General features: G+C 37.4%; 1 protein-coding gene across 50 annotated transcripts in view; it reads left to right on the top strand.

Annotated features, from left to right (window-relative positions):
- The window catches only part of SCMH1 (Scm polycomb group protein homolog 1), a 214,383-nt gene that overhangs the window by 118,917 nt on the left and 83,192 nt on the right, over positions 1–12,274 (top strand). For 46 of the 50 annotated variants that reach the window (XM_063781942.1, XM_063781958.1, XM_063781937.1 and 43 more), the window contains 2 exons: positions 5,559–5,647; positions 9,040–9,283. In XM_063781942.1, the coding sequence (XP_063638012.1) occupies positions 5,559–5,647; positions 9,040–9,283 (333 nt within the window). Of the gene's footprint in view, positions 1–5,558; positions 5,648–9,012; positions 9,284–12,274 lie in introns of all 50 variants that reach the window. The other 4 variants (XM_063782071.1, XM_063782075.1, XM_063782073.1 and 1 more) reach the window with 1 other exon arrangement.

Here is a 12,274-nt window from a genome sequence, read left to right on the forward strand (position 1 = left end):
AAGTGGAATAACATAATAAAGCGTTCATCAATTCTTGGCACCCATTTAATAAATGGAGGGTTTTTTCCTTAATTCAATAAAACTATCAAGGATTTTGTATTCTAGTTGGAGAAGACATACACATTAAACCTTTTAAAAAGAAAATTCAGATGGTGATAGGGGCTAGGAATAAATAAGAAGGAAGCAGGATAGATTTAGGAGTCTATTTTGGGTAGAGTAGTCAAGGAACACCTTTCTGAGGAAGTGATGTCTCAGCAAATAACTAACTGTAAAGAGTTGATTAAAAGGTGTTTGAGGCAGAGGGAAACAGCTTGATATATTTGAGAACAGAAAGACCAATGAATAGGGGTACAAGGGAGTGATAAGAGATGAGTAATGAGGAGTAAGCAAGGTCCAGATCATGTAAGCCTTGTAAACATGAATAATAAAGAGTTTAGATCTGTTTTGTGTTGTGAAATTTGAGCATAAGGTAATGTGACCTGATTTATATTTTTAAAAACATAACCATATTATTCTGGCTGCAAAAGTAGAGGGCTGAGGTCCAGTTAGAAGGCTGTTGGAGTTGTCTAGGCAAAGTTTGACTCTGGCTTAAATTAGGGTAATATAGCAGTAGAGATGGTGAAATGTGGGTTGATCTAGCATATATTAAGTGGGAAAGCCATCAAGACTTGCTGATTAATTGGGTTTGGTGGGTGATAGAAAGGGAAGAATCAAGGATGACTTCTAGTCTTTTTGGTCTGAGCACCTGGGTTTAATAAGGGGTGCCACCTATTAAACTGAGATGGGATAACTGGAGGAAAGAACAAGTTTGGAGGGAATAGTAGAATCAAGAGTACTGTCTTAAACTTATTCATTTTACAATTTCTTAGACATCCAAGTAGAGTTATAGACTGAGGTAGTTGGATATATGAACATGAAACCCTGAGCAGAGGTTTGGGCTAGATATATAAATTGACAGTCATCATTTAACAGGAAGAAAGTGGGGACCAAGAAGAAGACAGAAGCAATGACTGAGCACTGAGGTACTCTACATTTAGAGATTAGGATTTCCTCTTACCCACCTGTCCTTTTCCTTATAGACAGCCTAGGTCGTTGCCTAATTTGAATAGAGCCTCAAATTACTGTTTTCATCTTCCTTCTTTTCTCTCTTTCACAAGTTTATGACTCCAACCCTTCTTACCTAGAGACAGTGTGGTAGGACTGAGTGATAAAATATTTGAAGATATTAGTGTGATGATTAGTTATTAAAGCTCTGGAGACGGAGTAGTTGGGTTCAAATCCTGGCTCTGCTATTTACTAACTTACTAACTTTGGATATTTTACTTAATTTCTCTAAGCCTCAGTTTTTTCATCTATAGTTACAAAAATAATAGCCAATGTTTATCTAACTCCTGCCTGTATGCCGGGCAGTGTTTTAAGTCCTTTGCATGTATTAGCCTATTTAATCTTTAGAACAACCCATTGATTCTTATCCCACGCTGTTGTTGAGGAAACTGAAGCTAGAGAGAGGTTTTGTAATTTTCCAAAAGTTATGTACCTGGTAAGTGGCAAAGCTGGATTTAAATTCAGGCAGTCTGGCACCAGAAACTGCTACTCCTCTAGTATCTGATTCAGAATAGTAGTAGTGATCCACTGCAAATGCTTAGCACAAGGAGCTGGCTCATGATATGTGTACAATAAATGTTAACTTTTGGAGGCAACATAGTGTAATAAAAGAGATAATGTAATAAACATAGTGTAATAAAAGAGAACCAAATAAGAAGTCCTGGGGTTCCAGCCTGACAGTGTAAGATTGGCTTGTGTGACCATGAACAAGTTTCTTAGCCTCTCTGGACTTCAGTTTCATCATCTGCAATGTAAGATCTTTGTACTTCATGGCCTCTGAGGTCCCTTTCAATGTTAAAATTATCTGCTATCTATGATTGCCCAAGAATATAGAGGTAAATTATGGATATACTTGAATTTGAAGGGATAGAGTCCCACATCACCTAGTGGATTGAGGAATAAGATACCTTAGCAATTTCTTGGGTTCAAAATATTTCTGCTTTGCCCCTGTACTCTTGAAGAATCCTGCTGGTAGTGAAACATAGTAAAGAACCACAAAGTTTGGTATCCAACCACCATATATTGAAATCTGTCTCCAGCATTTACTAGCATGACCCTAGACAAGCTGCTTCTCTGAGTTTTCATTTTTTATCATCTGTAGAGTAGGGATAATAATAGTGCCTGCCCATGTTATTTCAAATATTGAGTAAGAAATGGCATATAAAATATTTAATACATGGTAAGCATTCAGTATATATTAACTATTATGATAATATTGTAATGATTTCCAAAGCTGAGAGGATTTTTTAGCTCCTTAAGCTTCAGATGAGATAGAAACCCCCCAGTAACCCCTACCTCAAAAATGGAATTGGGAATTACATGGCTAGGCACTCTAGTCATTGATAACTATAGGCATTAAACCTGAATTTTCTAATTGTGCAGGCCTCCCTATACCAAGGTGTATAGACCACTTCTCTAAAACAGTAGTGCCTTGCTTTCCCTTATCCATAGGTGTACCAAACCACTCATGGCAAAGCTGCTCTGGGTTTGGCTTGCTTCAGCCCTTCCCTGACCTAAGGAGAGTTGTTTTCCCACATACACACCACGCTTGAATTTCTGGAGGGATTTAATTTTTTTAAACCATCGTCAAAAGAAGAGTAGCAGTTAAAAACCCAGCTCAAACCAGATTAGAGAGGGAAAAAAGGAGGAGGCAGAAATTATTAACTCATATAACCAAGAAGTCCAAGGATTTATCTGGTGTTGAGTGTCTGAGTACAGGGTTTTAAACACTATTATGTGTCTCCATCCCATGCCGTACTTTGGCTTTATTCTCAGGTCTGTTCTCCATGTAGCAGTGCCCAAACTGCAAACATCCTTATGGGCATGTTCTCAGACAAAGAAAGATGTTCTTCTCCAACGTCAATCTCATGTCAAAAAACAACTGGCCTAACTTGGGACATAGACACATATACACTCTTGGTCTAGGGGAATTTGATGCTCTTAAACAGCATTGTGTTTTACCCCAAGGCCAGGTAGGTAAGGACCACATATGTGGTTGACGTGCCCACCAAATCATGTGGAGTTAGGGTGGGTTTTTTTTTTTTTTTTTTTTTTTTTTTTTTGCCCTAAAGGGAAAAAAAGCTGGGCAAGCAAAAAGGAAGTGATGGCAGTTTTAGATTGAGTGATAGGAAAGTCCACATTGCTGTTGATATGGATGGGCTGTCCCAAGAAATCTCTTTACCTTGGGAAGGCTGGCTTAGCCTAGCCAGCTTTGGGACTAAAAGTTTAAATAGTATGGAGTGGTAACTCTTTTTTTATTTGCATTTCCTTGTCACCTCCTCCTCCTAACTTTAATTACAGTTGTTAATTGATACTTTTTTCCAAAAGCTGAATCTTCCCTTTTCATTTTACCCATACATTGCCAGTTTTAAAGTGTGGGCTCAGGAATCAGATTGCCTGAATTTTAATCCTGTCTTTTCGTTTGCTCACTTTGAAATCTTAAGCAATTTATTTAACTTCAAATAAATTGTACCTGTTTCCTCATCTATAAAATGAAGATAATATCTACCTCCTAGGGCTGTCTTGAGGATTAGATAGTCAATAGAAAGTGATTGGCATAGTGAACAGTAAAGTGCTCAATAATATCAGATACTGCTGCTGCTGTTATTTCCAGCTTTGCAGCTTGGGTGCAGCTTATCTGTTCTTTTGTCTGGAGTGGGAAGGCTGAGGTAGTTTGGGAAATGCTCAAAAAGCATTAGGTTTTGTTATCTCAGGATGCAGAGTTGAAGCAAATTGAAAGAAGCACTTGGGGCTCTAATTGGAAGACCTAACTGTAATAATGATCTTATTTTTACAATTCATTGATAGATGATAATGGACAGTTAACCTCTCTAGGCTTCTTTTTACTGTTTTGCAAAATGAAGATTTTTGGATAGGACAATCCTTTCCAATGTCATTCCTTGGTCCTTAGTTGTTTAAGTAAACAATGAACTTCAGAAAGTATTTTGTACTTGGTGTGTGTATGTGTGCAAGACAGAAAGTGATAAGAGAAGTAGTGAGTTAGTTTACATTGAGAGGAACCAAAATGATTTACTTATATATTGGGTTTATCGGTTGACATGTTTGGTTTCTTCTTAAGAGATTATTAGATCCCCTTTCATACTCTACTGTCCAGATCATCTCTAAGTATTCGTTAATCCTATCACATCTTTTTTGGATTTTTCAAATGCCTAGAAAGTTTTCTAGGCATTACGTTATGTGTTCTGTAGTACTTGTCTTAGGAAACTTGGTTTGGAGACTCTGTCCCACTATTTACTTTACAGCATTACCTTGGACAAGTTACATTCTCTCTTATGTGCCTCATTTTCTTCATCTGTCTAATGAGGTGTTTCTCCTTTTTAACCCTTAAGTCCTTTCTTAACAGTCTGTGATTCTGTAACTATCACAGCATAGGAGTAGCTGGATTCCAAAGGCTGAACTTGATATCATAATGTAGGGTCCAGCCCCACAGGGTCGGTGGGTTTTCTCCCTGTGTGCGGAGACAAGAGAGTGTAGAAATAAAGACACAAGACAAAGAGATAAAAGACAGCTGGGCCCAGGGGGACCACTGCCACCAAGACACGGAGACCGGTAGTGGCCCTGAATGCCAGGCTGCACTGATATTTATTGGATACAAGACAAAGGGGCAGGGTAAGGAGTGTGAGCCATCTCCCATGATAGGTAAGGTCACGTGGGTCACGTGTCCACTGGACAGGGGGCCCTTCCCTGCCTGGCAGCCGAGGCAGAGAGAGAGAGGAGAGAGAGAGAGACAGCTTACGCCATTATTTCTACTAATCAGAGACTTTTAGTACTTTCACTAATTTGCTACTGCTAATTAAAAGGCAGAGCCAGGTGTACAGGATGGAACATGAAGGCGAACTAGGAACATGACCACTGAAGCACAGCATCACAGGGAGACAGTTAGACCTTTGGATAACTGCAGGTGGGCGAGTAGAGTCTTCTCTAAACTTCGTCGGGGAAAGGGTGACTCCCTTTCCCGGTCTCTAAGTAATGGGTGTTTTTCCTTGACACTGACGCTACCACTAGACCACGGTCCGCTTGGCAACGGGCGTCTTCCCAGACGCTGGCGTTACCGCTAGACCAAGGAGCCCTCTGGTGGCCCTGTCCGGGCATAACAGAAGGCTCGCACTCTTGTCTTCTGGTCACTTCTCACTATGTCCCCTCAGCTCCTATCTCTGTATGGCCTGGTTTTTCCTAGGTTATGATTGTAGAGCGAGGATTATTATAATATTGGAATAAAGAATAATTGCTACAAACTAATGATGAATGATATTCATATATAATCATATCTATGATCTATATCTAGTATAACTATTCTTATTTTATATATTTTATTATACTGGAACAGCTCGTGCCCTTGGTCTCTTGCCTCGGCACCTGGGTGGCTTGCCACCCACATCACCATTCATTTTTGAAACATACTTTTAATCTGTTGCCCATTATGCTTGCTGCAGGATTTCGGCTGAATGCGTCTTCTTGGCCCATGTTCCTTTTGAAGACGCTAAATGGAGCAGAGATGGCTCCCATCAGGATTTTCCACAAGGTAGGCTATCCCTCAGATATCACCAGCTCCAGGCTGCTTAAGGTCAAATATTGAGGCTTTGATGTCCACATTTACTTATGGCCTGAAGATGCCTTCTCAGAAATTAGTTCAGAAGGATTTTTTAGTAGCTTATGAAGCAGCAATTATCCCCAGAGGAATATATTAGACTATAAGGTCCCATAGATTAGATTATATGGTCCCAGCTTCCAGTAATCTCTGTCTACCTGTCGGGCTTGTTAAGAAGTTAAAATGTATTATTAGTAGAATATGTTAAATGTAATACAAATCTAAAGGCGCTATTCTTATTATAGATCTTGGAGTTCTGTAGAGTTCATGTTCTAAACAGAGAAAAGAAGGAGACTATTTTTTTATTGCCTACGATATGTTTGGGACTTTATATATACTATCTCATGTAATACCCACAGCTAACTTTATGAACTAAGAATTATTATTTCCATTTAATAGTTAAGGAAACAAATACTTTTGAATTAGGAGCTTGCTCAAGATCACGTGGCTAGTAAGCGGCAGAACAGGGATCCAAAACCTGTATTTGTTATTGCTTCTCAAGAAGTGAGGCAGTGAGTCTATCAGTTGAATTTTCTAATGGGGTAAAAGTTACTGTAAAGGGTATTGAATTAGGTTTGCCTATGCTGCTAGTTAAGTCTCAACACTAAGAGCATCCTGCTTCTGAATTACCTAGCACTTATGTGACTCAGGAGTAGTTCTTGTATTCTTTGGGACTAGAAATAAAGATGAGTTTTAGACTTTGTTATGCCAGCTGTGCAGTAAAGGGATCTACCAAAAGACTCCAAGTAGAATGTTTAACTTCCGGATCAGTGGAGGGGGAAAATAGAAGAAAACTTAGTTGATTGAAAAGGAGAAAAAAGAACTTTGGAAATTCAAATTAAATAGAAACATAGACAATAAGGTAGTTGTAATAAATTCAGATACATCAATTATCACAAGAAATGAGCTTAAGCTCATTATAATCATACATAGATCAGATTTTTTAAAATCTAGCTATATGCTATGTATAAGAGACACTAAACATAATGACAAAAATGTTGAAAGTAAAAGAAATCTACAGAGGGTGGGAATGATGGAAAACAAATTTTTTAATTTTTAAAAAAGAAAATAAAAGAATATCAAAGATGTGCCAGATGAACTTTTATCAAAATAAAGCTGGCATAAACTATACGGAAATCACACAAGACTTTGATACTAAAAGTCTAAATGATGCTAAAAGCACTGAGTCCAGGAATTTGAGACCAGCCTGGGCTACCCGTAGCAAGACCCCGTCTCTAGAAAAAATTTAAAAATTAGCTAAGAGTGGTGGCACGTGCCTGTAGTCGCAGCTACTTGGGAGACAGAGGTGGAAGAATCGCTTAAGCCCAGGAGATTGAGGCTGCAGGGAGCTGTGTTTGCACCATTGCACACCAGCCTGGGTGACAGAGCAAGACCCTGATTCTAGAAATAAATAAATAAAATGCATTAAAGAGGTCACTATCTAATTATCATAAAGTACAGTTCACCAGAAAGATAAAACAGTCATAAATGTACGTGCTTCTAGAAAATGTTAATCTCAAAGTATAATAGAGCAAAATTTGACAAAATTACATGGTAAAATTGGAAAATCCACAAATCACTAGGGAATATTTGAAGACTTATCTCTTAACAATCGATAAATCAAGCACACAAGAATTGGTATGTCAATCAGCATAAGCTAATAATCAGTATTGAATTAGTTGGTCAGTTTTTAAAAATCACTTTATTTGCATTTAACAACAGTTAAATTTGAATGATTTGAAAATAATTTTTTTAAATGCCAATTATGATAGCAATGGAATTGTAATTTGCCTAGAAAAAAAGTTAGTAAAAAAGCATGAGATATTTATACAGGAAATTTTTTAATGTATGTTGAAGAAATCTGCATTAAAGAAATCTTGGCCAGGCACGGTGGCTCATGCCTGTAATCCCAGCACTTTTTGGGAGGCCAAGGCATACGGATCACTTGAGGTCAGGAGTTCGAGACCAGCTTGGGCAACATGGTAAAACCCCATCTCTACAAAAAATAACAAAAATTAGCAGAGTGTGGTGGTGTGTGCCTGTAATCCCAGCTACTTGGGAGGCTGAGGTAGGAGGATCACTTGACCCTGGGAGGCAGAGGTTGCAGTGAGCCAGGATTACACCACTGCACTCCAGCCTGGGTGACAGAACCAGACCCTTTCTCCAAAAAAGAAAGAGAGAGAGAGAGAGAAAGGAAATCTTAACAAGTGGAAAAGACTATCATGTTTATGAATGGGAAGGCTTGATAGTATATAATAAAGGTTATTTCCACCCAAATTTATCTATAAATTCATTGTAATTCCAATCAAAATCCTAATAGGGTTTATATATGGAACTCGAAAAAACTGATTGAAATTTATATGAAAGACAGAGAATGAATAGCAAAAACAATATTGAAGAATGACAAAGTAGGGGGACTTTTCCTATCAGATATCCATTTAATAAGACTATGTTATTGGTACAGGATCAGATAGTAAGATTAAGGGAACAGAATAGAATGTACAACACATTTTTTGAAACTTGATCTATGTAACTGCATTACAAATTAGCACCCAGGAACTCTCTACACTTCCGGTGAAAGTATACAATGTTACAACCACTTTGGAGGACAAGTTAAAAATATTTGATAAAGCAGAAGATGTATATATCTACCCTATAACCCAGGAATTCAGGAATTCTACACCTAGATGTATAACCTAAAGAAACCTTCCTACACATATACAAAGAAGTGCAAGGATGGTGGTTAAAACTCTTTTAAAATAGTAAACAATTGGAAAGATCTTTAAGTGTCCAAAGGAGAATGAATAAATTTCGATATATATATACAATGAAATACTATTACAAGTTAAAATGAATCAGAGCTAAATTTATCAACATGGGCAGATTTCAAAAACATACTGCTAAACAAAAAGCAAATTGTACAATGATATATACAGTATAATACCATTTATATAAAATTTAAAAGCAGGCAAATGGGTATGTATGTATATAGTAAAATATAAAACATGCATGGGTAGCTGTTACCTCCGTGGTAGGTAGAGGGGGAATGGAATATGGGAAGGGCAGAAAGGGAGATTCAACTTTATCTGCAACCTTTTATTTCCTTTTTAAAAAATCTGAAGCAAAGTTGTCAAAATGTTAGGATTAATAAAGTAATACTTTAAATATTTAAATATTGAATTTAAAATTAATTTAAAAGAAAGGCTATATATCCATTATAAATCTCATATAGCAGTCACTTTTTAATCATCCAAATTAGATAGTAGTCTATTGGCATAATGGCCTCTCTTTGTGTCTAGGTGTGTATGTTTCTGTTTCTCATCTAGGAGCCACCATCGCCTTCCCACAACTTCTTCAAAATGGGAATGAAGCTAGAAGCTGTGGACAGGAAGAACCCTCATTTCATTTGCCCAGCCACTATTGGGGAGGTTCGGGGCTCAGAGGTGCTTGTCACTTTTGATGGGTGGCGAGGGGCCTTTGACTACTGGTGCCGCTTCGACTCCCGAGACATCTTCCCTGTGGGCTGGTGTTCCTTGACTGGAGACAACCTGCAGCCTCCTGGCACCAAAGGTAAAGGCCCATCTACGTGCTCTTGAAATCAGGACCCAGATGATAAGGGAGACTACCCAGGTCTGTCATGATCATATCTTCACCAGTATACTTCACTAGTATGCAGGGGAGGAGCAAGGGCCAGCAGCTTAGGTAAAAACCCAGGTCTACCAGGGAGCAATTAGAAACAGTTAAGTATTAAGTGTCAAATGAAACCGCATATGGCATTTGGGATAAAGTAATAATTCTTTGCTCTACATATCCTGGTTTATTCTCAGGCAACTAGCTTTTCATCTCTCTTACTTTTGTCCCTAACCCATTACAAAGTTTGAGTACTAGTATTCCCAAGGCACACACCTTCCTCTGACCTTAGGGGCTTTGGATAAAAGCTGGAGTAACACTGTATTGTAAAAATAGTTGAGAAGCACTGTAGCAGGATGGAAAAAGAACAAGCTTTGAAGTAAGATATACATGGGTTTGAGGTCCATCTTTGCCTTTTATCAGCTGTGTAGCTTTGGGCAGTTAATTCACCTCCTTAAACTACAAATTCCACATCATGAAGTAGAAAACCTACTTTATGAAGTTATTGTGAGGAATAAATGAGATTACATGGGTAAAATGCTTACATGAAAAGTTGATGACTAGCAAGTACTAAACAAATTTTTATTGTATTACTGCTGCTATTATAGTTATATTCTATATTATAACTATATCATATTATACTATATGATTATTACAATATGCTATATTATCATTATAATACTATTATTATAAAACTAACCACTACCAATGAGAGAGTATATATAAAGTACTAGAATAGTGTCACAGACTAAATGAACAATAAAATGATACAGATGATGACAGTGGAGAAGATCCAGAATAGATTTTGAGGTAGCTGCTTTTAGTAAAGATAATAATAATAATCTCATCCTCTTAAGTCTAAAAAGTACTGGTGAATCTGAGGGAATGAAAAGTCACCCTTCTTATTGTCTGAGGATCTTTTTCTAAACCTCTGTTGAATTCATTCATTCAGTTAGCCAAATATTTATTGAGCACCTAATTGTAAGCCAAGCTGAGAGTACACAAGTGACAAAAATGAACAACATTGCTGTGCTCATGACACCTCCATTCTAGTTGGGTGAAACAGATGGTAAACATTTAAATCAAGAAATAAGATAATTTCATATAGATAATTTTTATAGACAGAAATAAAATAATTTCTCCTAAGGAAATAAAGTATGATGGGATAGTGACAGTGAAGGTATAATTGTAAAGGGATTTTTTTGTTTAATAGCCCTATTGAAATATAATTGACATAAGATAAATGGCATGTATTTAAAGTGTACAATTTGAAAAGTTTTGACATATATATACATCCATGAAACCATTACCACAATGAAAATAATGAACATATTTATCATTCACAAAAGTTCTTTGTAGAGGGGAAACTTGTTTAGGAAGAATTTCTTTTCAAGAAATTTGTCTGAAAAGTTGATACTTGAATTGAGACCTGAATGATGAGAAGGAGTCATCCAAGGAAAGAGACTTCCAGGCAGGCAGAAGGAACAACTAATATAATGATGCTGAGACATGAGTGAGTTTGCTGTGTTCCAAGGGCAGAAAGCAGACTGCTGTGACTAGAATGCATTGCCTGAGCAAGAAAGTGGTATAAGGGGCTGGGTGCAGTGGCTCACATCTGTAATCCCAGCACTTTGGGAGGCCAAGGCAGGCAGATCACCTGAGCTCAGGAGTTTGAGACCACCCTGGCCAACATGGTGAAGCCCCATCTCTACTAAAAATACAAAAATTAGCAAGGCATGGTGGTAACATGCCTGTAATCTCAGCTACTCAGGAGGCTGAGGGAGGAGAATTGCTTGAACCTGAGAGGCAGAGGTTGCAGTGAGCCAAGATCGCACCAATACACTGCAGCCTGGGCGACAGAGCGAGACTCTGTCTCAAACAAAAGCAAGCAGTGCAAGATGATGTTGGAGAAGTGGACAGGTGCCAAATCATGTAGGACCTTGTAAACCAGAGTGGGAATATTGGATTTTATTCTAAACATATTAGGGAACCATTAGAAGGTACTAAGCCAGGGAAGTGACAAGATTTGATTTACTTTAAAAGAATCACTTGGACTTGTATCCAGAATATAAAAGAACACTTATAACTCAATAATAAAAAAGACAACCCAATTTAAAAATAAGCAAAGGATTTGGATAGATATTTCTCCAGATAACATACACAGATAGCCAATAAGCACTTAAGATGCTCAATATCATTCATCATTAGGGAAATGCAAATCAAAGCCACAGTGAAATACAACTTCACACCCATGGATACAGCTATAAGCAAAAGACGGATAATAACAGATGTTGCTGAGAATGTGGAAAAACTGGAATTCTCGATCATTGCTGGTGAGATTGGAAAATGCTGCAACCACTTTAGAAAACAGTTTGGATGTTACTCAAAATGTTAAAGAGTTACCATGTGACCCAGTAAGTCCACTCATAGATACATACCCAAAAGAATAGAAACATATGTTCACACAAAAACACATAATGAACATTCATGGCAGCATTATTTATAGTAGCCAAAAAGATAAAACAACCCAAATGTTCATCATCTGATAAATGGATAAATAAAATGTGGTATAGCTAGAGGACAAAATACTAATTGGCAATAAAAAAGGAATAAAGTACTAATACATGCTACAGTATAGATGCATCTTAATAACATTATGCTAAATGAAAAAGCCAGTCACAAAAGATAATCATTGATGATTACATTTATATGAAATGTCCAGAATTGGCAAATACACATAGACAGAAGTAGATTCGTGGTTGCCAGTGACTAGGGGAGGGAAAATGGGAAATGACTGCTATTGGGGTTTCTTTTGAGGATAATGAAAATGTTTTAAAATTAGGGATGATGTTTGCACAACTCTGAATATCTTAGAAAACACAAATGTAGGGTGAATTTGTGGTATGTAACTTATGTCAATAAAGCTATTAT

The sequence above is a fragment of the Pan troglodytes genome, chromosome 1, assembly GCF_028858775.2.
Source record: "Pan troglodytes isolate AG18354 chromosome 1, NHGRI_mPanTro3-v2.0_pri, whole genome shotgun sequence".
Lineage (NCBI taxonomy): Eukaryota > Metazoa > Chordata > Mammalia > Primates > Hominidae > Pan > Pan troglodytes.